We start from the raw sequence: 27,771 nt of genomic DNA, 5'->3' as shown, positions 1-27,771 counted from the left end.
TCCCATAATTAGACTTTCTCTTATCTCTGCTGAGCTCTATAGAAAAAAAAATGCGCATTCCATAATGGCATAGTCTTTGCATTGGCTTTTAAAAAGTGTATAAACAGAAACTTCTGTTAGGGGGTATGAAAGCAGTTGGCTGATTTGAAACTGATGTGAATGCTGTCGTACAGTACCACACAGCTACAATTGTATCTCTGGATTATTTGTACACTCAATCCATATGGAGATATGCTGACTGAGAAACGCTTTCTGACAGTATTTACACAAATCACGTTTCTCCTCAACAAATACAATAGTTGGTTGATACCCTACCAGAAGATGCAGTGATCTTGATTTAACTTGGAACATTTTGATTGGACGTGTGTTTGTCATACTAGACAGGGCTCCTGTTGCTTTAGCCTTATCTCTACATGCTCTTCCTCAAATAAGCTCTACAGGGAACTGATTAGTACATCCACAACTACCCAGCTCTATAGTGCTGTTGAGGAGTATGAAAGCATGGCACCTTATTGCCTTTCAAACGACTCTCAACCTACTGGGAGTAAGTCTAATTAATTATTTGATACAGGTTCTTTTGACATACTTTGACTTTCAAAGTGGCTTTAAAGTGGCAGCTTCAGAGTGGAATCTCTTTGGACTGGTAGTCTATGATACTATATGCTACAGATGCTGTAAGTGGTTGGTGCTTGAGGGTGTGTTTGGACCATCCCAAATGACATAGATCCATTAGTCCTCCTGGTATAATGATATTGATTTAGGACATGTTCTAGGACAACTGTTGTCATTGTTGCAGTATTGCAGAGTTGTCATTATACTGATATTTAGACATTGTAAAATGGATGACCACATTGACAAAAATGTATCTACACAGTCTATGGCTTTCTTGGGGTTTCTGCATCCACAACGAAGACAAACAATTTTCCTTGAGGGCAAGTCTGCAGTGTTGGTAAACCTGTATCTTAAAAGACAAGGGACTCCTACTCCAGCCGAAAAGACAAAAATAGCACACAGCACAACAAAGCTTTGCTCCCAGAGAGCAAATGGTCAGAGCAGACAGGGAGTGTGTTTCATGTGGTCTCTAGTCATATAAGTAGGAGCAGAGCAGCTGTGATCTGATAGTGATGGAGAACACCTTGTCTGAGTGACTCTGCCCTGGCCACTAGTGACCAGCAGAGGGTGCTGATTCACCCCACCCTCCCTCTGGTCTGACATAGAGCAATGAAGAGCTGCTGACCAGCTTTGGATCAGTCTGAAATGTTTTTTATTTTTTTAAATTTTTTTATTTTACCTTTATTTAACTAGGCAAGTCAGTTAAGAACAAATTCTTATTTTCAATGACGGCCTAGGAACAGTGGGTTAACTGCCTGTTCAGGGGCAGAACGACAGATTTGTACCTTGTCAGCTCGGGGGTTTGAACTTGCAACCTTCCGGTTACTAGACCAACGCTCTAACCACTAGGCTACCCTGCCGCCCCAAAAGTCTGAAAAATCAAAGCAAACATATTGACAAAAAGCCTAAACGAAGTCTTTTCCTAGATTAAAGATTTTTCCCAATCTTCATCAAACATTCAGGAATTAGATTCACTCTTCAATTAAATGATCTGAAACAGATAGGTTTGTGTATATCAAACAGGACTTGCAGACGAATCGATGTGAACAATATCCAGGAAAGAGGTCAATACACCCACCAATAATCTGCTGTGATTCTCTTGTCATGAATCTCTCAGGTGTTTCAGATCCCTGTAACTTCTTACAGTATACAGTGCTGTACAGAAAGTGATGTGAGAATAGAATAAGGGGTTCACTGTGTACAGTACTGGACATGATGGCAACTTTAAAAGTGACACATTTAAATGGCATTACATAACTCCAGATTAGGGAGCCTGTTTTAATTGCGGCCGTACTTTGAGGAGCAAGGCTGTGTAATAGGAGCTGACAGACGTATGATACGAGTCCTGTGATCACTTATTAGACTACAAAGGCTGTGGCTGCTCCTCTCTGCTCTGCTCGCCCTCCCATTCATTTACACTGTGATTGACTGTTTTATTTCAGGGACAGCTCCATTAGTTATATTTCGATGAGTGGTCGTTCGTCAGAGAAAATTATTACAAGTAATCATCTCATCCGGGTTGTCTCTCTCTCTCACTCACTCACACACTCACTATGTGTGTGTTTCTGTGTGTAGGTAGGCTCCTCTGATCACCCAGTATTCATGTTACATCATTGTATATGTTTGTTTAACCCTTAAAACAGACATTTGCAATTGGAGGAGGAAGGGAGACTTTTTCCAATGTGCTTGTGGTTTCATACAATGCATATGAAAAATAAACCTCAATGCTCATATTCAAAGGATTATTTTTAATTTCCAAGTGTGTCTGAGACAGGTCCATTTGCATAGAGCCTGTCTCAGACACACTTGAGGATGATGCTCATTCACAGACTTGAATGCATCACACAGGCACACACAGTTAACTTGACATAGTATCATTACTTTTGTCAATACTTCTTTCATGATACTGTAGCTATGCAGTATAAGGCAATGGAAGAGCCAGACCACAAAATAAGCTATTTACTAGTATGCATTCACTATAGCACAATTCAGAAATCACAGTTTGGGTTCTGGGTTCAAGAAGTGTAACTAACAATATAGTAAGATATAAATGCTATTAAAACTTTAAGATAAGGTGCAAATCCTCACTATTAATAATATATTACAGAAATACTAGCAACTAGCTCCAAGCATTAGGCACAACAGGTCCTCTTGTCTGTTCATGAATCCATCCATTGCTGTAGATAAAATGTCCTTATCACTTCTTCTCTAGGCCGAAGATCTCTGGGCTCTCAATGAGGATGAACTCCACTATCTGGTTCTGATAAACCATGTTGACCGCCATGTTCCCACAGTCCAGCTCAGGCCACATGAGTGTCGGGCCAAACACGATGCTGATGCCTTGTGTCGACATCAGGTTTTTCCGTGAACACGTCAGAATCCTGCAGAGAGATAATGGTTAAATTATCTGGGAAAATAAGAGAGAGCTTTGATTTAGATGGTTGAGATTGAAACAATAGGATATTAACTCATGAGTCACGAAACAAGGCTTTTCAAGTCAACATCAATGATCATCACAAAAACAGACATCTCATTGCTACCGGAAAATGTTGGATCATTTCTGCACACATTCAGTAGATTTGTTAGCAAGGCTGATTTTTACCATTCAATGGCCCCTGTTGAAAACATATCTTATTTCAGTATTGGTAACTCTGTATATCATTTGTGCACCCAGCTTTGTGTATTCAAAGATCCAAAGATGTGTACTTTCACTTCATGCCATACATTCAGCACCGGCAGTCAACTGCGGAACATCTATTGACTCTAATGTATCTGAATAGGGAACGTCACAAAATAAATCTGGATGGAGTTTCAGTGTAGAGAGGAGGTCTGGAGAAGGTTTGGGGACTGGATAAAACAGGGGCAGGAAATTAAGAAGCACATGCAACTCTTGTACATTACGTACATGCTGTACGATTCTATGCCGCAATGAGGAAACTGTAGATGATATTCTCTACTGTACAATCTGCAGTGACCTGCTTTTGTTTCACTGTACAGATTGCCTCGCCTTCTTCCTTGGCCATAATCCATTAGATATACTGTATATTCCATTACCTTGACATGAGCAGTATGCTATGCAGGGTGTATATGAGGACTCAGTGGTTGTACTTTCTGGAGAAAGCACAGAGAACGTGATACAGGGAGGCTTTTTGAGAAGTATTCTTCCTGAGCTGAGGCTTGGCTGTGGGACAAAGACCAAGGCAGGCCCAGGCAGGGGGACCCACTCCGCTCCAGTCTCTACTCCCTCTGTGGAGGAGGCTGCCGCCCACAGGCCTCTGGGCCCATTATGGAGTGAGGCCTGGAACGGGATGGAAGGGCTGTGGCGTGGGGCGCATCTCCAAGCTGTCAGTGGGATCTTGACGGAGCGTTCTGAGGTGGGATGGGGTCCCTCCTTGCCCAAAACAGATTCACACAGGGCCTCTCAGCAGATAATTGCATCCAAAGGTATTGTCAGGGTGCCAGGATTAGGCACTGCAGCGCCTGAAGCTGGTCTTTTGGAAAGCCCTAAGTGATGTTATCTATGGCTTACATGTCATAAAACAAAAAGCAAAATAAAACAACAGTCTGAATATTTTTTCCATTGCCTAAATGTAGTGCACATGTATAGTAAGAAAACACACTAGAACAGTTCAATTTGATTTCTTTCCCTTTTTCCCCAAAGTATGGAGTTAGTATTCTTTGTGACAACTACTATAATAGTTAAGTTAACATAACATCTAGCCGATGTACAGGTATGCAAGAGCTCAATCAGGATAGACATCTAAGATGGACTGACATTCACATTCGGGATAGTCTGTCTAAACAGTTGAGTGCTACAGTATATGTCAATAAAACACGTGCCTGGAAAGGTCACGATCAGGCTGTATCTCTCACCAATGGAAATATGCCTCTAAATCGTTAATCATGTGGGATGGTCAACATCTTGCTCTGCCACATGTCATTATAATATCGACCCAGCGTGTTCATGCCATGCATATTTCTCAAGCTCATTACTAAGAGAAAGGCATGATGATGATCCAACCTGACACAATCATTATGAATAATTATCCTCATCTCACTTTAAGCCAAAAAATTATATTTTCCATAAAATATGCTATCATGCTACGGTGTCAGAGCGAATCTGTATCAATGTGCTGTGGTAATTTATGTATATTAATAATGTTCAGAGTGCTAGCTTTAGCAATACCAATGTAGCTAGTACTGAACAGTGTCTCCCCTGTGCCATAATGCTAGTAAGGCACAGAACACTGATGTCTTGGAAGGAGCTATATTGTGAAAAGAGTGCCATAATTGATTCCAGACGAGAGCACTTACGTTCACAGGTGGGAGTGTAATTGCAGGAAGTGAAATTCACTGCCACCTATTTATCGGTGCTAGCAAAGCAGAATTAGAGATTTACTGTCACCGCGTGCATGTGCTGTAAGATTCTGGTCAAATATATATTTTAGGGGATGACTGGGAAAAACAAAGTTTACTGAACGCACGTACTTGAGGTGGACAATATGATGTGCAAGTGCTTTTTATTTTATTTTACACTTTCGAAATGCAGTTGTATTCACCTGATGAATAGAGTTTCTATCCATGCACTTGCCATTACTGTAGGTCTGTGTCTTTGCATGTATTGTGTGTCCATGTGACTAAGTGTCTTGGAGTGTGTCTTGGAGTGAAACCTGATTAAAATGTGTACACGCTATAATTTCCTATTTATGTCTGCAATTAACCTCAGCCCTGTGCCTGTGTACAGTACATCACTGTTCTCTGCCTGTCTGACCATCAGCGTTTTAACTTAATTAGAACACTGCGATGATCTAAGGGTCTGGATTACCATGCCTAATGGTTCACTAATGATCTCAAATAAGGCGACTCAATTATTAAAGTAATTCCACTGTATATTATTATTATTCATTATTAAAGTAATTCCACTGTATATTCACAGAAGGAATACATCACCTTAGTTCTCAGGATCATTGTGCCTCGGCACAACGGAGACTGGTATAACTTTGTGTAGACTAGCTATTCCTCATCTCCTCTTCCTCTGACTACAACGGCTACAACCTCTAACACTAGCTATACTTACAGGAAACAAAGTCACACTTCAAATACTTCACACCCAAACTTGCAAGTAATGACTAGTCACCAACACCCTGGCACAGTGTTTCCAAAAAGCCATGGTGGCATACACATCTCATATCAGCAATGTCCATCCTACTCTACCCAGAGAGCTGACCAGAGGGGACTCGTGATTTGATTTGACGAATCATTGATGTCTCCTACATGAGCTGACGTGCACGGCCCAAGATGCCAATGGTAATTAATTAGCATCTAGTTTCTCCAGGCGGGGCATGACAGAAAATGAGAGCTGGACCATGATGGGTTCCCCTCCTTCTTCTCCACCTCCTCCTCCTCCTCCTCCTCCCCTCCTCCTACCCTCCTCCTCGCCTGGAAGGCTCCTCCTAATTGGGTCAGGATCACTGACTCCTTCAGGATCATGGGACAGATAATAAATTGAGGTGGGGATGGGAAGAGAGAGAGAGGAAGGGGCAGGGAGCCGGAGGAGGTGGGGACGAGGAGGAGAGGGGATGGTCTAAAGCTCGAAGGTTGAAACTATAAGTGTCAGTCTCGTAAAGTGAACAGACAGCGCCCCATTTGATCTGAACTAAAAATACCCCATGGGACCAAACATTTGAGTTGAAGTGTTGAAAAGTTTCCAAGCAGCGAGCATCTTCTTGGTGCACTATGGTTAAACAACACTGCATTGGATCATGGCAGTTGAGAGCCAATCATAAGAGCTGTCCTAGACAGACCTATGTCATCCATTCTAGTTCAGCAGCACCCATTGATTTTGATTCCTCTCCTAGCCTCGGCTGAGGCTACCTATCACACCTATAGAGGTTTGATTTCCTCTCTGTAGTAAGGTCAGCAGGAATTGAAAGCCCATGGATATTTTTAAAGCCCTTGTGGTAAATGGTACCATGAACAGCAGTGACAAAAACACTTACAAAAAGGAGAATAAATAGAATGGCTAAGTGAAGGTACACTTCAGAGAATCTGGTTTCCTTGACCACATCATCACAATGCAAGTACACAGCTCGATATTGAAGCCAGACCCTATGGATCGGGGAAAAAGGAACACTGGTTCCACACAGGCAGAGAATGAAGCCACAACAAAGCAGTCAGAAAACTTCATAGACTCCTACATTACTGAAGGCACAGACAACCCAGCCAGGACCGAAATAAAACCGCTCAGTGAAGCCTGGGATCATAAACCACTCTTCCTTCTGGAATAAAAGTTGTTTAATATGGGAGGCAGGAACACATTCACACACTCTGTAATCTCATTTGATATCCTCGATAAGGCAACATGCACCACTGATAAGCGTTTGTCAGCGTAAACTTCGTACTCTCATTCTTTACCTCTAATTGTCTTTATAAGATTTTCTCGGTGTTCCCCCTCTTTTTGCTCTCTGGCAATCTCAGAGAATGTTTTATACACTGTGCCTGTGCGCCCTCCAATGCTGCTATGCTCTTTTCTTTGGGGGAAAAAAGGCAAATAATAAATGTAAAAAAATCACACATGATCCCAATTTACTGTGGTCTGGTGTGAAATTTAGATTAGGCAAACGCATCTAGCCTATGAGAAATAAAGAGTGGAACTGGAAGTGAACGCGGTATGGAGCGAGACAGAGAGCGAGAAAGAGGGAGAGAGAAATAAGTGAATTAGAGCTAAACCACATCAATAGGTAAGGGTGTGGTAGCCAAAGTCCTGGATCTGGTCCCTAGGGGCCCGTTCTCCTGCCATTCTGTCACATGAGACGTTCTGGCTTGATTATTTGCATGGTGAGAGGGCAGGGAGAAGTCATTTTGTGGTGGGGGCAGACTTGGAGGCACTGCCTGGGATTTACTCTGTCCCCACAATCCCCGCGCAATGAAACCGTGTGAGCAAAACAATGTGTCAGTAACATTACTTCACTCAGTCCATTGATAGTTTTTATGAGGATATTATTCAACATATTCTATTATGCAAAGCTGCATAAAGGAGCTGCAAAGAAGAGCTGAGAAGGACTGAGAAATAGGATAGAAATGCCGCTGAAACCATTCCTTGAACTAGGTGTGTCATTGCTGAAAGAGAGAGAGGGGGAACGAGAGGTAGAGATAGGAAGATAGAGAGAAAGGAGAGAAAAAGAAAGAGCGAGAGGAGGGAGACAGAAATAGAGAGAGAAAGAAAGAGAGAGATAAAGAGATAGAGATGTTTTGGGGTTATCTCTGCAGGCAATTCTGCATGGGGATATGAATGGGGGATTTGGACTTATTGAGGGACCTGGCATTCGAAAGCAAACAGACAAACACACACACGTCCTCTGCTGTAGCCAAGGGGTATGTTCCAGTTAGGGAGGGGCTCATCAATCTAAAATGAGTCATTTGGCCTCCTGTGTGGGGTGGTAAATATGGAGAAGGGTAAGATGGGATAGAACACCTCTCCTGGGACATGGGTTTAGCCATATGGCCCCTTTAGCCTGGCCAGGACAGTCAGAGTGGACCGGGGCCAGGCAACTTGCACACGCAGGCAGCACTGAGGTCATTTCCCCCTGTCCTACACACATGGGGCCGGGATGCCACGGTCGGGTGGGGGGAAGGGGGATAGGAGGGTCATACGTAACTTTCTCCAGAGCTTGATGTTTTAGTGTGACCTCTCCGTCACCCTTTACTGTACGTTTGACCCTCTGTTGTCACTCTACTTTTAAAAAACACTGGGCTAATAGAAAAAAAATACTGTTTATGAGTTAGTAGTAGTACTACTACTGTAGTACTATAGCATTCGCCTACCGCATTCTACAATCCATCCGAATTCTGGACATTGAATACAACATGTTCCGGCTGTGCTCCAATGACATTAACAGGCTGTCAACTTACTTCTGCAGGTGTCTGAAGAGTACTCTCATGGTGTCCTGGTTGGGTTTAGGGAGCTGAAGTACTAGCTTCTTTATCACCTGCACCTTCTGCTTGCCAGCCTTCGTCTCTGTTCCGAAGGAAGATTTGGAGGAATATCGTTAAGTGGCAACACTATAAAGATTGATTATCCAAGTGTAGATGTTTGTCTGATTATTCACATTCAATTCAAGAGTAAGTGAGACTTTACTTAGTTTTCTTTTTAATGGATGGTCATTATTGTTATTACTGGAAACCATTAGAGCCTTTCTGTTACTGTAACACAACACTTGGCTGACCAATTAGCCATCCCAAGGGAACCTCCCAGTCTCCAATGGGGAGTCAGATGGGCCCTTACCCATAATGCCTTATATAGATGGCAAACTGTTTGGCGACATTGTGTCTGACCTATGACCCTTATAAATTGGTAGCATCCATCATGTTGTGCTAGCTGATGGGTAACACTCTTAAGACCGCACCTCCTCTCCTGATACACACTGTTCTGTAAGAGGAATACACCAATGAAATCTCTCAAACAATGTGCATGTCTTTCAATGAGACTTTATTTGATTGTAATCAAAACAAATAGAAACCTAACACTATGGTCAGATGAGTTAGATAATCCCAGGGAGAAAATCCTCGATGATTTAGTCCTCATAGGGGCCAGGCCAGGTGGGGACGTCAATACAACCAGTCCAGGGATCAAGCTCCTTTTCCAACCCTGAATTCCACCCCAAAACAACTTTGCGTGTTATTAATCTGAACAGATGTTTGCTTTCTGTATTGCTACTCCATTTAGGAAGAGTTGGGGAAACACGTGTGAATGTGTGTGTTTGTGTTGATGTATTTGCTGAAGAGGGAGAGAGTGAAAAGTACTAAAAAAGTTTTTGTTATAAAACAAGACAAATCCAGTCCTCAATCCCTGATAAATATGACAAGAAACTGCAACACTCAGTAACACATCTATAGTCCAAAAACTGTCCCACCCACTGTGGCACTACGGCCATGCAACACCTCCGATCCATCTGTTGAAACCTGCTACCTGTTTTTTTTTATATCGACATCCTGCAAAGAAGTGACAATAACCTCATGCTTGCTCTACCCTCCCTGTACTCACTGCTCAGCATCCTTCTCTGACCTCCAGAGGAACCCACAGGTTAGGTTAACACTAATGGCCTAATGGAGTCTACTCAGCTCTGCTTGTTCTCATTACCCCAGGTTGTTAGCAGACAGAGCCGCAGAGCGAGGCGAGGACAATGTTTGGCCCCCTGTCTGTCGTACCGTGGAGGCTCCCCTTGAGCACGGCCAGAGCAGATGTCTGCGTGTACACCGAGCTGGCACAGGCACAGGTGGCAGATGCCCACGTCGGGTGCCAACCCTGCCAGTTGGGCACAGATGGACAAACCCGTTCTGGGAGAGAGAGTAGGGCCCCTGACCTTCTGCTCTAGGTGAGCCTAGCCTGAGCTACGCTCTGCGCCGGCCCGGCAGGATGGAATGTGTGGCAGCTTTCCCTGCCTGGTGGACAGGCTGTCACTCTGAACAGAGTTTTCCTGTTTAGTTTTTGTCCTCAGTATTAACTATGACTGGAAGTTATCACTGAGATTATCTGAATTGACTAGAGATGACCCACTCTGAAATAGATCAGGCGATATATCTGTTAAGTACAATGCAGAACTGTTTATAAGAGGCACCTGCTGCTACACAACTAATCAATTGTAGGCCTCACCCTAAAATATTTAATCTAGTCTACATTACTGGCACAAAGGACATGATTCATTCATTACTTTGCCGTTGGTGGCTGACATATTGGAGATGCCCCTCAGCTCACCATTGTGGACAGATGGCGAGGACAGTGTCATTAATTTAAAGCAGGCTGAAATGCCCTGTTAGGATTATAGCATCTACATTTGCTGATTCACTCCAATGTACCACACACTGAAACATACAACCTGACCCAAAAGTCACACAGGGTCATATAATATGGCACTGGATGAGCAATGAAGCCAGATGAATACAGGTAATACTGCTCTTCACACAACTACTCTAAACCAGAAGATCATTTTCAGCCTTCGTATAAATGAAGTTGTGATTATTTAATTGACTGAGCTGACTTTTGGCATCCATAGCAAGCATAGAACATTAAGTGTGATACCATTTCCTGGAAGACCCTATTTCCTTTTTTTGCAAATCCAATATGGTTATGAATCTGGCATGAACAGGAGTAAAGCCTCTCAATGATGGGAAACATCTCAAGGGATCGAGCGTACCCCACAGAAGACTAAACGAACATTAGTCATGTCAACTTTAGTCCCCGGCTGCAGCATTAGGCAGCTTTTGGGCACCTAGAGGGGATTGAGTGATTTATGAGCTGCTATGACAACAGACCATTACAACTCCCCATCCAGGTCTGTATACAACAACACAAACAAACATGGCTGTGCCAATGAAAATCAATACTGTGTATGGGGTGTAACCCAAGGAATAGTCCTTTGATCCCAAACAAATATTTAAGAATTGCTGATCTGTATAGATTGGAACAAAAAGGTAAATGCCAAACAAATGCATACAAACTTTTTTTTTGTAGTCTGTAAGCCTACAAGCATTTCACTGCACCTTTTATACCTGCTGTAAACTGTGTATGTGACAAATAACATTTGATTTGTTTTGTTTTGAGGTATCAAGTTGGGACAATAAGATTTATGGAATTGTCAACATTTTTGCATTTGTGCAAAGCTACTTTCCCAGTTATTAAACATTCGCAATGTAAATCTTAAAACCCAATGTTAGAAATTTGAGAATGTCAATAGCTGTATATTCATAGAGATTTCTGTGAGAACCAGTTACTGTACAATAGCCTCAAGTTCTTCTTCTCTTTTTGATTTCTGATAAGTGTTTCAATCGGTGACACAGTGACTAGATACACATTCAGCATCTAAACCTCTGTGTACATAATCCCATTATAAACGCGGGGATGTATTTTGTTTCAGGAAATCTAGCTGTACAACCTCATCTCCAGGCTTAGTGTACTGCATGGCTCACTAAAGCCCCGTCAAGGCAAATATTAGCAGAAAGCAAATAATCCTGCAGGTTGTGATTAAGATTTTAAATGGATCCCAATTGTGTGCTTTTGGTTAATGAATAACAAAGTCTTGGAGGATGGTGTCTGTAATTTATTAAACATGAAAAGCTCCTTGATGAAATATAGAAACTAGATATTTTTGCATTTCAAACGATTTGCATGGCCAGCTTACTTGCATGCAAATTTGTTTTAGAGCGTTATAAAAAGAAATGAACTAATAAGTACCATTGAATGCCCCCATTTCATGAAAAGGTAGTATCTTCAAGTATCTTGATCAAAGGTAAAACTTAATTATGAGGAATTATTATTCTCAAACTGAAACGTTACCTACCAATTTAAGAAGTCTCAGCACAGTAGCACAGAAGTGCAGAATTTCTAGATAGTTTTTTTCTAATTTGTTCAATCTTTAATTGCATATTCATGAGAGTGCTTTGCACCACATTCCCCATTACAGAAAATACACAAACATAATTAATACTCATTATGAACACAGGTCCTAAGTTAATAATCCATCTGTGATTATGATGAGTGCTCTGTATGCTCTCAATAAGTCAGAAATAGAAACAAACCAAACAATGTCAAACTAATAAAAACAACTCCTTTCTATGCTACAGGACTTGTAGGGCTCTGGGCTCTCTGCCTTTCTGTGATGTGTGCTTTGTATTTGAGTTAGACTATAGAATGCTATTCTTTCCTACTGTAATGGTGATTATCAACTAAACTACGCCAGATCATAAATACGTGCAATTATTCATATGTAAATGATGTGTCTCTTTGAAGCGTGAGAAGTGGTGTGTAGCCCAAGATGACCTGGAGATAGCGAGGATATCACCATTATAACCACAAACGCATTTCAAACAGATACCAAACACTACAGAGAAATGTGATTCTCTCTTACGTTTGTCATGTACAGGCATTTTGTCTTCCCTAATCTACAGTATTATCATAAATACTGAACCCACATTGGTAAAGTTATTGCTTAAGTGGGTGAATCAACCAACCCCAACTGAGACACAATAGATTCCCTCGATTCTCTATGCAGTAATGTTTTTCTGCTGTGTTTCTGTTTCTGTGTCAGTATTGTGAATAAATAAGAGCCATGTATAAAACTGTGCTAGCTAGTTAATGAAGAGAAAGTCCCTGGCTTGGTGGAGATGCGGAGGGAGCAGTATTTAGACTTCTCTCCTCGTCTGTGTGGCCCAGTTACTAACTCACATGACTCCATTTCCATGGTTACTGAGGGCATAGACAAGGACCAAACAACTTGGGAAAATATGCATCTTTTTCTAATTAGCATTTTTGAATTAACAGCAGAATAATTTTAAGGATGCCAGCCAAACATTTTAAGAAAATCACTTATGTTTAAGAGAGTTCAAATCTTTGTAAATATCAACAGTTAAACACACACATGCATGCATACAGATAGCATCCACTCATCCATGAACATGTAACATCTTCGTTCTTGTAACCAGTGTAAAAATGTCTCAACCCAAGACTCCGCTCCTCCCCCGAAACATTTACACTTTTACGGCAACACTATCAATGCCGCCACCATCCTCTACAAAACTATAGAAGCAGTGCTCGAACGAGATCAAACTCAATTCACCAGTGTTTGCATTGATTTGCTTGCGAAACAAAAAGGAGCGTTTGTCTGCGAGACAGGTGGCTGGAGATTCCAGATACCCCTCTCTGATACTGAGGCCCACATGAATAATAGAACGTGGTAAGTTGGTGCCAGGATCACGGCCTGCAAACACAGCTGCTCCTCTCAGCCTTCCAAGAATGAACAGCTCACTTGGAAGGGAGACAGGGAGACAAGGCCTGCATGGACACCACCTGAGGACCTCAGACTGAACAACTAATCAAACCTACGGGGCTGAGAGGGAGGGAGGGGAGGGGAGGGGGCATCTGTTCATACAAAAGTAGAGAGAAAACAAATGAAACAGGAGACCAGAGAAAGAAAGAAAGAAAGGGAGGTGTCGGACTGAAGATATGATAAGTGTTTGCATTGTGTTTAGGATATTTAGGAGATAACAATATCATGTCTCCATTATCCGTGGCTGAGAAAATCCTTTCATATGATGTGAATGGACTGGACTACATCCAATGCTACACTCTCCATCATGTTGTAGTACTTGTAAGTCTTTTTGTCCAATGGGACCCAAGCGCTTGGCCCATGATTCCGGTAACGACACTGCCCATTCGTAACAACACATGCACACTGGCCATGGTTCCAGTAAGCTGCAACACTGTTGGCTCTTGGAACGGTGGTTTCAATTAGAGACCTGGTGATGTGTACTGAAACCTGCCTAATCAGCTCACCTCCCGTCCACACAAGCCACGGACCCATAGGAACTCCCCGTAATGCAGGGCCAGCCAGCAATGGGCAACGTGACTCTAATGATAACGACCCATCATCTCCATCACCAGGAGACTCTCTCCCTGTCTCAAGGTCCTAAATGGGACATGAAGTCAAACAACTGTTTACTAATAATGTGTTGGCTGCAGATTAGGCCTTGCTCTCATGTTCTGGACAGTTCAACCAGCTCATTATCTTGGACTAGGACTAGGTCATCTTAAATGACGTGAGGCAGGTGATTGCCATGTGCTGATGTTAATCTTCACAGTCTTTTTTTTTCAGTATCTTTGCAATATAAATTAATGGTGTACGTCACCATATGGTCACTAATGCATCTATTTAGCTGCACAACTACATTCACTTAGTGGCGAATCTGTAGTGACTCCACCCCTGGCCGTTTCATCTCTACAGCGGCGCATGGCGTACCAGGTTATCCTAATTACACCTCCTGCTATGAAGGGCTTCCTACACTGCTAATTAGTTGTCTAAACGCTGTCTGAGACTCATCAGCCGTGCACATACTTATCTGATTAACTGGATGTAACCACCTTGAGCGCCAGAGGGGATTCTGGCCTACATTCTGGAGCATGTAAATATTTATTGGCAAATTATAGCACCACCTTGGGATTGTTTTCGCAATCTGTTTCCGGGGGCTTCGAGGGTCTCAGAGAGAATATTTGGGTATGGGATGGGACAGCATTGACAACAGCAGGCACTTTTGTACAAATGACACATATAGAACAAATTAAAAAATAAATAAGGGGTAGAAGAAAAAGCATTATTCATTATAATTTCCTTATGTTTCATCCATGGAGCTCAGGAGAGAGCTGATGCTCCCTGTATTCCAACCCTGAGGTGGGGTTACAGGGCCCAGGTAGCATATCAACACAAGTGCACAACCTTTAACAGTATTGTTTACACAAGGTTAACACTGGCGTCAGTAGGACGGCAGCTAGGTTGGGAGCCGGAACAATGGCATGATGGGGGTTAATGTGTGGTGGGTGTGTGGTGGGGTGTGTGTGTGTGTGTGTGTGTGTGGTGAAGTAGAGTGGAAGTACGTCGACACATGACTGTGTCAGATCTGATCTTGTGTTAGCTTCTGTCTGGACTGCCAGCCCTGGCTGTCGTGACCTTTGACCTGTGGAATTCCCGCCACTAACCACCAGGGGATTGCAGGGGTGCGAGAGAGAGGTGACCCACCTCACAGTTCGACAGCGACCTCTTTTGACTGGACAGATCGAGAGAGGCAGAGAACTCTGCAACCTTTTTGAGACTACCTGGTGTAAGTGGAGTCAACGATACAGTACATTGTACATGAAGCACAGAAAGAAATCCTGTACATACTGTGTAGATCTATCTGAATGTTTGAAGAGTTTATTCACCGCCTCCAAATGCAACCTAAAGTTCTAACTCTGAGGTTGTTCTCCTCTGGGCCCATACATACTGTATGTGCCAAGTGACCATGTGGAAAGATGCCTATTGATTTCACCCCTGTTGCTTAGCAGAGAGTGGAGTATCAACTTAGCATACTGTACCACAGCTCAATCCTCAGTGGTCTTTCTCTCTCTCAGCCTCTCTGAATGAAAAATCGTTTAGTGTTTAAGTGAGCTGCCTTGAGGACAACGTTTCTAGAGGCAAATAAAAGTGCATGGAGTACAGTATAAACAGGATTAATGCTAACACACCACAGGGCCTGATGCATAAGTTACTATGTAAAACCCAGGCAAGCCTGCCTATTTCACTGGTAGAATAGCAACCGTTACACAGTTCTGACACAAACCGTTATTAATCTGGATCTGGAGAATTTCATTGCATTCCATATTTTCAGTCTTCTTGACCTCAAAATGAAAGTGACTGAAATCTGACTGCAAGCACAAGCTTTGCGAATATGCTGACACAAACTAATGTGCTGATGACAACAGCAAAACATCTAGGCTGTATACTCACTGATGGCCTCCACAAACAGCTCAAATAATGGGAAGGGAAACAGGGGCTCTGGCAGCTCCCGGAAAAACATCTTGAGTGCCCCGGTGACGACGTGGATGTCCTCCCATTGGCTGTCGTCCAGGTTAAACTCCTCCTCTGGGACAACACCAGGAAGAGAGGGGGCAAGAGAGAGGGGGGAAGAGGGAGAAGATTCGGAGAGAGGTGGGAGTGGGAGACAGAGAAAGAGAGAAAGAGAAGGAACAGGAGCAGTGAGAGAGAAAGAGAAAGAGGGAGTGAGAGAGAGAGAGAGAAAAGGAACAGGAAAGGGAATAGAGAGGGAACAACAAAGCTTTAATTGGGAGAATTTGCAAAGGCTAATTACTATGCTAATGTTTACCTGCTAACAGCGGAGCTCGCTAACAGGCTCCCAGCTACCCAGAGGTCTGATGAAGCCACATGTGTTGGATTGGGTTTCTGTTCTAGACTGACATATACCCTCTGTTGAAATCAGTTAGTTCTGATAGGGCTGAGAATAGAGAAAACCCCTGGTAGTGACAGAGACAGGCCATCAGGTGACGAAGTGATTCAGAGGCACCAGGCTCAATATGCCACAGGAGGAGTGCAGAATGATCCAAAGCCAAGATGACAGGCCTGGAGGTCTGAAGACAGTGGAATGGTACAGCACTAAGTCACATTATGCTGTATGTTGAAACTGGAAATAAGCAATCGTTCGTTTCAGACAACCCTGTTACATGATAATAGGAATATAGTGCCATGGGAACTTCTGAATCATTTTCATAGAGATAATTATCTTAGAGAGATTTTATCCATGCTTTGAAATTAGAGTAATGTATTTGGCATGTCAAGATGATCTTAGATCTTCCCTTCCATCCTAGGCCAACCAAAAACAAAGACAATGTGTTAGAAAGCCAGAGTCATAGAGAATTACATAAAGCCAGAAGGGTATTTCTTTTTTTTTCTGCACAGTTTTAGGTACTCCCTAGAAAAAAGTCCAGACTTTCAATTAGCCAGCCTCTCCAGTGTGTGCACTTGACACATCTGAGCTGATTGCTAATCAGCCCATGGTGTCCTTGTTTGTATTGAATCCTGGTACAAAACCCACTCAGGGAAACTGAACCTGCTGCGTTCTATGGTCCTGAAGGACATAGTAGCCTACTACATGGTCAATGTTTTCAACTCACTCTCACTTGAGATTGTACTGTACTGGCTCTCTATAACTATGGGGGTTGGGAGCACATTCAGGATAAATGGAATGTGTGGGACAGAATGTAGGCACATGGTGTCATCGTGTCAGAATGCTTGGAATGTGCAAAATGTTGATGATGTCACTCTCCCCTCAATGTCCCGCATCACAAACCACTTCTTTAATCTCTAGGACTGCAGGGCACAGTAACAAATAATGGTGTCTCTAAATAAAAAGAAGGTTGCTAGCTACCTCAAGACAGAGAAATACGTTCCAGAGTGATAAATTAGGCTAAAGGTCAACCAGTCTATTCTTTATTCTCAGAGCCTGGACAACAACAAACGTTCTCTTGTTGGTTTGTTGGAGAAATGCCCCAGGAGTCCCTTACAGGAAACATTGGATAATTCAGATGAAGTACGTAGACGTGTTTCACTGGAGGCCCAGATCTGACTTGAATTCTCATGAGGGATGCTTTATCCTTCCTTTAACTCTGAAAGATCCCATTCTTAAGGTATTCATCAATCATTTTTTATTTGCCAAAGAATGCCTTGTGATCCGTTACTCATTCAACATCAATAGGTCTCTACAGTTATTCATAATTAAGTAGAGTTACTCAGTAACTACCCAGAATCATCCATGATTATTGAAGATGGCGCCAGAGAGGATGGCTGCTGTTTAATTTGCTCTTAACCAACCGTGCAATTTTGTTATTTTTTTTTGCATTGTTTGTATCTTATTTTGTACATAATGTTGCTACTACCGTCTCTTATAACCGAAAATAGCTTCTGGACATCAGAACAGCGATTATTCACCTCGAATTGGACAAAGAATGTTTCTTAAATGAGTCAGACGGGAAAGATATACTCCAAACACCCGAAAAGACCCTCATCCTGTCATTCGCTGGAAAAAGAAACTGAGATTTTGCGGAAAGAGATCGGGGTGCCTTGTGAGGATCAGGTGACGAGTGGATAATCTGCCGTTCAATCGCTGGAAAATAAATTAGATAAACTGAAAACACGTATATCCTACCAACGGGACATTAAAAACTGTAATATTTTATGTTTCACTGATCCGTGGCTGAACGATGACATACAGCTGACGGGTTATGCACTATCGGCAGGATAGAACAACAGCTTCTGGTAAGACACGGGGCGGGGACCTATGTACATTTGTAAACAACAGCTAGTGCACGATATCTAAGGAAGTCTCGAGGTTTTGCTTGCCTGAGGTAGAGTATCTCATGATAAGCTGTAGACTACACTATCTACCGAGAGAGTTTTCATCTGTATTAAACGTAGCTGTCTACATACCACCACAGACCGATGCTGGCACTAAAATCGCACTCAATGAGCTGTATACAGCCATAAGCAAACATGAAAATGCTCATCCAGAGTCGGAGCTCCTAGTGGCCGGTGATTTTAATGCAGCGACACTTATATCAGTTTTGACACAAGGACGTTAAATGTGCAACCAGAGGAGAAAAAACTCTAGACCCCTTTACTCCACACACAGAGATGCGTACAAAGCTCTCCTTCGCCCTCCATTTGGCAACTCTGACCCTAATTCTAAAATTATATCCTGATTCCTGCTTACAAGCAAAATTAAAGCAGGAAGCACCAGTGAATCGGTCTATAAAAAGCGGTCAGATGAAGCAGATGCTAAACTACAGAACTGTTTTGCTAGCACAGACTGGAACATGTTCCGGGATTCTTCCGATGGCATTGAGGAGTGCATCACATCAGTCACTGGCTTCATCAATAAGTGCATCAATGACGTCATCTCCACAGTGACTGTACGTACATACCCCAACCAGAAGCCATGGATTACAGGCATCCGAACTGAGCTAAAGGGTAGACCTGCTGCTTTCAATTAGTGGGACTCTAACCCGGAAGCTTATAAGAAATCCCGCTATTCCATCCGTCAAACCATCAAACAGGCAAAGCGTCAATACAGGACTAAGATCGAATCATACTACACCGGCTCCGACATATAGACTACAAAGGGAAGCACAGCCGAGAGCTGCCCAGTAACACGAGCCTACAAGATGAGCTAAATCACTTCTGTGCTCGCTTCGAGGCAAGTAACACTGAAACATGAATGAGAGCATCAGCTGTTCCGGACGACTGTGTGATCACGCTCTCCACAGCCGATGTGAGTAAGACCTTTAAACAGGTCAACATTCACAAGGCTGCAGGGCCAGACGGATTACCAGGACATGTACTCCAAGCATGCACTGACCAACTGGCAAGAGTCTTCACTGAAATGTTCAACCTTTCCATGTCTGAGTCTGTAATACCAACATGTTTCAAGCAGACCACCATAGTCCCTGTGCCCAGGAACACTAAGGTAACCTGCCTAAATGACTACCGACCCATTGCACTCGCGTCTGTAGCCATGAAATGCTTCGAAAGGGTGGTCATGGCTCACATAAACACCATTATCCCAGAAACCCTAGACCCACTCCAATTTGCATACCTCCCCAACAGATCCACAGATGATGCTATCTCTATGGGAGAATGCTATTCATTGACTACAACTCAGCGTTCAACACCATAGTACCCTCAAAGCTCATCACTAAGCTAAGGACCCTAGGACTAAACACCTTCCTATGCAACTAAATCTTGGACTTCCTGATGGGCCGCCCCCAAGTGGTAAGGGTAGGTAACAACACATCCACCTCCCGGCATCGCAGTGCTAGCTGTGCCACCTGAGATTCTGCGTTCGAGCACAGGCTCTGCCGCAGCCGGCCGCGACCGGGAGGCTAATGGGGCGACGAACAATTGGCCCAGCGTCGTCCGGGTTAGGGAGGGTTTGGCCAGCAGGGATATCCTTGTCTCATCGCGCACTAGCGACTCCTGTGGCGGGCCAGGCACAGTGCACGCTGACCAGGTCTCTAGGTGTACGGTGTTTCCTCCGACACATTGGTGCGGCTGGCTTCCGGGTTGGATGTGCGGTGTGTAAAGAAGCAATGCAGCTTGGTTGGGTTGTGTTTGCATGGCTCTCTCGCATGGCTCTCATCCTTCGCCTCTTTCGAGTCCGTACGGGAGTTGCAGTGATGAGACAAGACAGTAACTACTACCAATTGGATACCACAAAATTGGAGAGAAAAAGGTGGTAACAATAATACATTTAAAAAAACAACAACACATCCAGCACGCTGATCGTCAACACGGGGTCCCCTCAGGGGTGCGTGCTCAGTCCAGTCCCTCCCTGTACTCCCTGTTCACTCGTGACTGCACTGACAGGCACGACTCCAACACCATCATTAAGTTTGCCAATGACACAACTGTGGTAGGCTTGATCACCAACAACAATGAGACAGCCTATAGGGAGGAGGTCAGAGACGTGATCAAGAGAAAGGAGATGATTGTGGACTATAGGAAAAGGAGGACTGAACTCGCCCCCATTCTCACCGACGGGGCTGTAGTGGAGCAGGTTGAGAGCTTCAAGTTCCTTGGCGTCCACATCACCAACAAACTAACATGGTCCAAGCACACCAAGATAGTTGTGAAGAGGGCACAACAAAGCTATTCCCCCACAGGAGACAAAAATATTTGGCATGGTTCCTCAGATTCTCAAAAGGTTTTACAGCTGCACCATCGAGAGCATTCTGACGGGTTATATCACTGCCTGGGATGGCAACTGCTCGGCCTCTGACCGCAAGGCGCTACAGAGGGTAGTGCGTACGGCCCAGTACATCATCTGGGCTAGGCTTCCTGCCATCCACGACCTCTTTACCAGGTGATGTCAGAGGAAGGCCCTAAAAATTGTCAAAGACTCCAGCCACCCTAGTCATGGACTGTTCTCTCTGCTACCGCACAGCAAGCTGTACTGGAGCGCCAAGTCTATGTCCAAGAGGCTTCTAAACAGCTTCTACCCCCAAACTATAAGACTCCTGAACATCTGAACATCTAATCAAATGGCTACCCAGACTATTTGCGATGCCCCCCTCCCCCCTTTTACACTGCTGCTACTCTCTGTTATTATCTATGCATAGTCACTTTAATAACTATACGTACATATTACCTCAATTACCTTGACACTGGGGCCCCCGCACATTGACTGTACCGGTACCCCCTGTATATAGCCCCGTTATTGTTATTTACAGCTGGTCTTTTATTATTTGTTTTTATTACTTTTTAAAGGTATTTTCTTAAAACTGCATTGTTGGTTAATGGCTTGTAAGTAAGCATTTCACTGTCAAGTCTACACCTGTTGCATTCGGCGCATGTGACAAATACAATTTGATTTGATTTCAACAGAACACACTGTCTTAGTTGTATCCATTGTATCACAAAGAAACCCCCCTAATTGAACCCTAATCGAATCGTGTTGTGTTCATTATATGATATCCAGTAGAAAATGAACTGTATGAAGTCAAGTACTGTCACAAACACTATAACACAGTCAATCACAAGTGAATTAAATGACAGAACATACCTTGGTCAACCAAGAATCGTAACTTCTGGATGGTGGCTAGATTACCACTCACTCTGTAGATGCCATCAGCCTCTAAACCTGGTGAATACAAGTTAGACATTAAATACAAGCAAATATGACAAGACTACATTTTGATTTGGACTTATATGACCATAAATGACACATTTAGATACAATTCCTGGGTTTTACAATAGACAATGTGTACATTCATTGCAGTGGAATGGATAGTTGACATCTTGCCTAGATAAGGGCTTGGACTTGGACAACATACGGCTCTATTTCACTGTGACATTTTGAGCATTACTTTGATTATAGAGTCTGACTGCCATTTTCTTTTGCATCCAAGTATAGGAGACCAGCCTGCCAAACCAGCTCAACAGCATTTGATAGATTGTCATGCTTTCATTGTACATACTCTAAAAACAAGCCATTTAAAAAATATATACATTAAAAAGTGAACAGCATTTAAATACACAAGGCTGGAGGCTTAAAAGTTGAAATACAGGCTAGGCTACAGATTGTAATGCTAAATATTTGAGTCACACTGTTGTCAGTGCAAACTAACACTGCCACTGCATAGAGGTAGCTGGGGCGACACTTTCCTCTGGCCCTTTCTATCAATTGCTCTAATGAATGTCCGTCCACATTCCCGAGCATTTGACAGTGGCACGCTATGTACTGTACTATACCGCTGTCACTGGTGGGGTAACTTGAGGATATGGTTGACTTGAAAAGTAAAGAAGACGTAGGTTTCATTCTTTGCAAGGCATTCTTGTATAACGTCCTGGCTATTTTCTGCAGCTCAAGTGTTAAGATGTCCAGAGGAATTTCACCCCAGTGTTTGGCCCTTTGTTTACATAGAAAGCAGTCAGAAGTTGTTTGTTTGTTCTTTCCCTGCTGTGTCCAGAGCCCAGCCAATGGCCTCCCAAATGTTGTTTGTGTGTGTGTGTGTGTGTGTGTGTGTGTGTGTGTGTGTGTGTGTGTGTGTGTGTGTGTGTGTGTGTGTGTGTGTGTGTGTGTGTGTGTGTGTGTGTGTGTGTGTGTGCGCGAGTGAGTGCGTGTCTAAAGGTTTATTTTCTAACACACTAAAGTCCATCGTGTATCAAGAAATGCAACAGACCTTTAGATCATAATCATTACAGTTAAAAGACGCTCTTAATCATTATTATTTTCTCAGCGTGTTTATCGGGCCACAGCAATTTTACCCCCAGATAACTAATAGTCCTGAACAAATGTTCAGCCAAAACCACAAACGGAACCCATTACACAAACACATAATTCAGTCTCAATTTCAGCGCGTTATAAACAGTCTGAAGTGGACTCGGAATTGGACGCGGACCAGGAGTGAGTGATTTGGGATGCCGAGGAGCATTTTCCTCAGGGTTCAGCGCCTTTGCCTGGCCAGCTATGTGACGGAGCCTGGGAAACTACCGATCACACACATTGTGTGAGAACACTACGAGTCAATGACCGGGATACACGTCTTATAAAACAGGCACTCTCAACTATAGGTCTTTTCATATTCACTCTCAAATGTCAAAACAGAGGGGGAAGTGTAAACAGTGGTGAAATGCTGAAGCAGCTACTGTAACTGTATGAGATGAAGCATCACTGAGGTGGACAGGCCGACTCGACAGGGTCAGGGTGTGGAGAAGGGTCAAACTCCCAAATACAGGAGGACAATACAGTACATACTTCCCCCACACATCTTATCCATTGTGATTTATTTCCCATAAACAAAGTATTAATTAAAAATAACAATTTTAGTAAAAGTGCATACCTCTTTTTTCGACGGCCTCCACACACTGCCTGACAAACTTTGGCACAGTGGTCCCTTCCCGCTCGCAAAGTGCCAACAAGTGACATCCAAACACTCGATCTGTGAGGAAAAAAAGACATGATTTGTTAAAGTAAAAACATCTATTTCCCAGAACTACTGAACTAGAGACAGTGTAAAAATATAGATATTAGCAGTAATCACCAGATATTGCATTTAATTGCATCAAAAGTCCTCAAACGTGGAATGTGTTGAAATGTCTGTTTTCAGATCTCAGGAATTTTGGTAGAACGGTAAAAGGTCTGTTTAATAAGTCATTCCATTCACGCTTGAAAAATCTCATTAATACTGTCCATTGATCATCATCATCATTATGTGGAGGGATAGGTAATTATTTCATAGCATGAGTAGTAACACTCATCGCTCTTGACTCATACTACCCTGCTTTCCTCTGATGGCCGTTTCCAGAACAGTGCTACTAACAGTAGGCTACATGGATTCCACGGCCACATTGGTAAAGGATAAACAATCTAATGTTTAATCACACACTTAGCATTTTATCGCTAACATTTTTTCCCATGAACCCTGAGAATCCCAGGCCGCTTTGCTCCAATCAGAGGAAGAGGGGGGCCACATTTTCTTGCCTTATATGAACATTCCCATTGCTTCATTACTCTACTTTTGTCCATTTAAATGTACTAAGGCGTCCCTCATTTAACCTGTCCTTACTGGCAATAAACTCAGGCTTCTAAACTCAGGTCACTAACTCTGGTCAGTTAATCTCTAGTAGACGCCCTATAGGGCTAGCAAAAGCTAGGGTTAGCAAAGCATACCTCATCAATCATAGACTGGAATTCAAACTGACTGTGCACAGAGGTACACTTTCTCACTCATCAACTGGCTTATGTTACATTATCGGGACTCTTGAACAGTGCTGTCTCTCTAGCACAGTGCAACATCAAAGATCGCCCTCTCTTGTTTATACACTGGAGGGAAGTGTGCACCAAATACATAAATGACTGCAAGCGCGGCACCTTTGCATACAAAATGCACTTCCCAGTGCTCGGCAGATAAGCAAGAGAAAAGAAGAGGGAGAGGGGAAGGGGGGCAGAGAAATGGAGCAAAATTACCCCTCCTAAAGGAATTCAAATAACCCTCGCGTTGCATGGATTTAATTTGCATTCTGAAGTACGATAGGAAAGGGGGAGGGGGGGGGGGGACCTGATTTGAGGAAGCACACTCTCTGAAGTGGCTTGCCCACCAGCCCTGCCAAATAGGACAGTCTGGAGGCCACCTGCCCCACTCCTTAATCCAGAAGTATTTCATTTATTCCGTCAATAACGTCCTCTCCCTTTGATCTAGCGTTTGTCCCGTGGACACAACATTAAAGGGTCTCCTTGAAGCTGGGGGAAATTCCAAATACCGTTACCTTCTTCTAAGGATTGCAAATGTGCTTAAATATGCCCTTTAATGGTGTATTTTCCTTCAACCGTGAGCTCAATAAATTAGTTCCCCCTTAGAGGAATGGATTCTGTGGTTGCCGGTTGGATTGGCATGGTTTGTTCAAGTAAAATGCATTCAGTTTAATTTTATCAATCGCTGTTGTTCTGTGACTCCTAATAAACGTGGAAAGACCTTTTCAAATCAGTATAATAACTCATTATCGTCACTAGTTATTCTATATTTACAATCAATTATAAGATAAATTGTGACATCTGGGAATATACACACAGTTAACTCTCTTTTTTCTTGTTGGAAGGGCTGTCCTAATAGAAAAAGATGACAAAATGTACAACACATTTTGAACGATTTGTGTTCTTCACAACATGTGAGGTGTGCTGGAAAATAACACACTTATACTGGTACATTTAAAACAGAATACTGTGATACCTTTGATGATGCCTTTCTCCTGTAGAGTCTTCATAGAAGGCCGCCTTGAGATGAACTTTTTGAGTCTGTTCTTCACCCCAATCTTATCAGCACTGTCCGACATGCTGTAGGTGAGCTTGGAAGACTTGAAAACTTGTCAGGAACACACAGACACACGGTTAAAATATGCCTTTACAATGTTCAGCCAGTAAAGTGGAGGTGGATAGCATGGTTCCCCTCATCTCTACCTGACCCTCGCTCTTCCCCTCTCTCTCTCTCTCTCGTTAGAGTCCCAGTGTTATTTATTAATTAGGCATCCTTCCAGGGGTCTCTCCCATGGCTGTCTTTTTCTATTATTCATTCCAATTGAACTTCTCCATGTCTAGAGGAATTCCCTGTCGTTTTTTTAAAGTCCGGGTGCTGCTTGTCATTCTAATAAAAACGAACACTGCTCCTCCCAAATGAATCAAATGACCTATTTTTGTCTACGGACTAGCTTTGCCATAAAATAAACAAGTTGAATATATTTATTATATTACAGTTGGGTTAGACAGAGTTGCAAAGCAAATAATATTGTTGTCAGGTGATTGTATATCATTTCCTGAAAACATACAGTAGGACCTACAGTGGAAAAAAAGATATCCATGTTGCTCTCCAGTTTGTGTAAAGTACTGTCTTTTTCATGGGCATAAATTCACATGAACACAGCCAGAATCATACCCATAATGAAAGGTTCAAGCAGCTGGATATAAGAGACTGGATCTTGGCCTCTATGTCCCTGGCCCCTAATTAGAGATTTTAATATGCTCATCCAACATCAATATATTCGTCTCGCAGCGCTTAAGGTGATGAGATTGATTTGAACCAATGACAGGGATTAACATAATTGCTACTTGACATACGATGACATAATGTTAATTAGCATGTTCTTGTGTCATGTTCCTACAAGAGCCATAATTGAAATCAACAGTCCCACACACATTTTGGGCATATAAAAAGAAAACACAAAAAAGTGCCACTAAAAATCAGGAAAGCTGTCAGACCTTATCACGTCGGTGGGTAAGGGAAACGAGCACACATACATTATGCAAATGTGTGAGCAACCATTTCCCTGGAAAAGTTGTGTTTTGAGCAATTAAATCCCTACAGTAGCACAGATAAGAGACAACTTTTAATCAGCATACCTCCGAGTTCCAGCTTGTACTAACACGTCAAGAAGTGTTTTGATTAGCAACTGTAGTAGAACTATAGTCGTTGGAGACAACTTACTGAGTGAGCGTCTGTGTTCAGGTTCCTTTGTGCAGGGGGAATCAGGTGCAAGTTTTGGCAGTGACAGTGTCTTGCTAGGCAACCCATGTCTGGTTAGGTACTCAGTGCTGTTTGCTCTCTGTATGCCAGGCTTGCCAGAGGCCTGTCCTCCAGCTCCTTTAGACTACATCAGAAAGGAGGTTACAACCTTTCAGAGTCCAAAGGTAACTGGTTGCATACAGTAACTCATTATTATCAGTCATTATTCAGTAAAGCAGGTCTATGCGATTATCTGCACTACGTGGAACATACATGATATATAGTCACTGATCTATGGAATTGTCTTACTTTCATTTTGAGAAGCATGTTATGACTAAGCAATATTCTGAATGATTTAGTCATAATTTCAATATCCAAAATCATAAACACTTCAGAAATGTTGAACTTCAGATACACCGTCTGTACGAAACAGGAAACTGCTTACCAAGTTGTCAGCTGTGCTTTTAATAGCATCATGCCATTTACATATTGTGGGGTAATTGTCAGCCTGGAGAAGGAACTCACTGCCAGAGCTGGTTGTTATCTGGAACAGAGAATGTTCAAATTTACCTCAATAAAGGTACAACAACAAACAGGCCTTTACCTAATGCATTCCCATGAGGCGGGGTATAATACATACCGAATAGCAAAGGTTAGAATTCATAATACCCTAAACTAACAATCAATATTTACATGTTCTTGTCATTTTAATGACACCTACTGATTCACATGAGTTTATAAGACTATGCTCACTCCAGCATCAGCAGGCTTTGTACTTGATACTCATTCCCTTGGTCTGTTGAGTCTTTTCAGCTATGTGCCTGTTAATATGTGTGCTCTCTGTGTTTGACAAGAAGCTCACGTTGTGCAGGGTGTGTGTGTGTGTGTGTGTGTGTGTGTGTGTGTGTGTGTGTGTGTGTGTGTGTGTGTGTGTGTGTGTGTGTGCCAAAAGAAGAGACAAATGCAGACTGTATTCTCAGAGGGGAAAACATAATTAGTGTGATACTTGTCATCTTAATATCAGGCCTGTTCTGCATCTCTGCAACAGTGTAGTAACAGCATTTGGCGCCGTCAAACAGAATAACTGTACTGTTAGTAAAAGTCTTTGAGAAACCATGACATCAAGGTCAGCATTGTCAAGTGTGGTTGATATTACAGCTGATTAAATTTTGCTCATGTTTTGTAACAGAAATGGTAAAAATAACATAAAAGGAGATAAAATGGTATTTCATACCATACATAACGATGAAACTTATTTTTGCATGTTATCTTCCTAAATTAGTTCAAATGTT

The 27,771-nt window shown here is 42.7% G+C and overlaps 1 protein-coding gene across 2 annotated transcripts in view; it reads right to left on the bottom strand.

The window, feature by feature from the left end:
• Positions 1–2,340: 2,340 nt before the first annotated feature.
• Positions 2,341–27,771, bottom strand: part of LOC139399631 (rho GTPase-activating protein 15-like) — a 45,262-nt gene continuing 19,831 nt past the window's right edge. The window contains exons 6-14 of one of the 2 annotated variants that reach the window (XR_011632111.1): positions 26,925–27,023; positions 26,462–26,624; positions 25,214–25,345; positions 23,327–23,425; positions 21,547–21,624; positions 15,924–16,058; positions 8,524–8,629; positions 2,419–2,993; positions 2,341–2,377 (exon numbers count right to left, since the gene is read on the bottom strand). Coding sequence is in view for 1 of the 2 variants with exons in the window: in XM_071144976.1 (XP_071001077.1) it covers positions 2,810–2,993; positions 8,524–8,629; positions 15,924–16,058; positions 21,547–21,624; positions 23,327–23,425; positions 25,214–25,345; positions 26,462–26,624; positions 26,925–27,023 (996 nt within the window). In the remaining variant the exon portion in view is untranslated. Of the gene's footprint in view, positions 2,994–8,523; positions 8,630–15,923; positions 16,059–21,546; positions 21,625–23,326; positions 23,426–25,213; positions 25,346–26,461; positions 26,625–26,924; positions 27,024–27,771 lie in introns of both variants that reach the window. The other variant, XM_071144976.1, reaches the window with a different exon arrangement.

The sequence above is a fragment of the Oncorhynchus clarkii genome, chromosome 3 (assembly GCF_045791955.1).
Source record: "Oncorhynchus clarkii lewisi isolate Uvic-CL-2024 chromosome 3, UVic_Ocla_1.0, whole genome shotgun sequence".
Lineage (NCBI taxonomy): Eukaryota > Metazoa > Chordata > Actinopteri > Salmoniformes > Salmonidae > Oncorhynchus > Oncorhynchus clarkii.
Note: the sequence above shows the minus strand (reverse complement) of the source record. Positions and strands in the feature narration are given on the sequence as shown.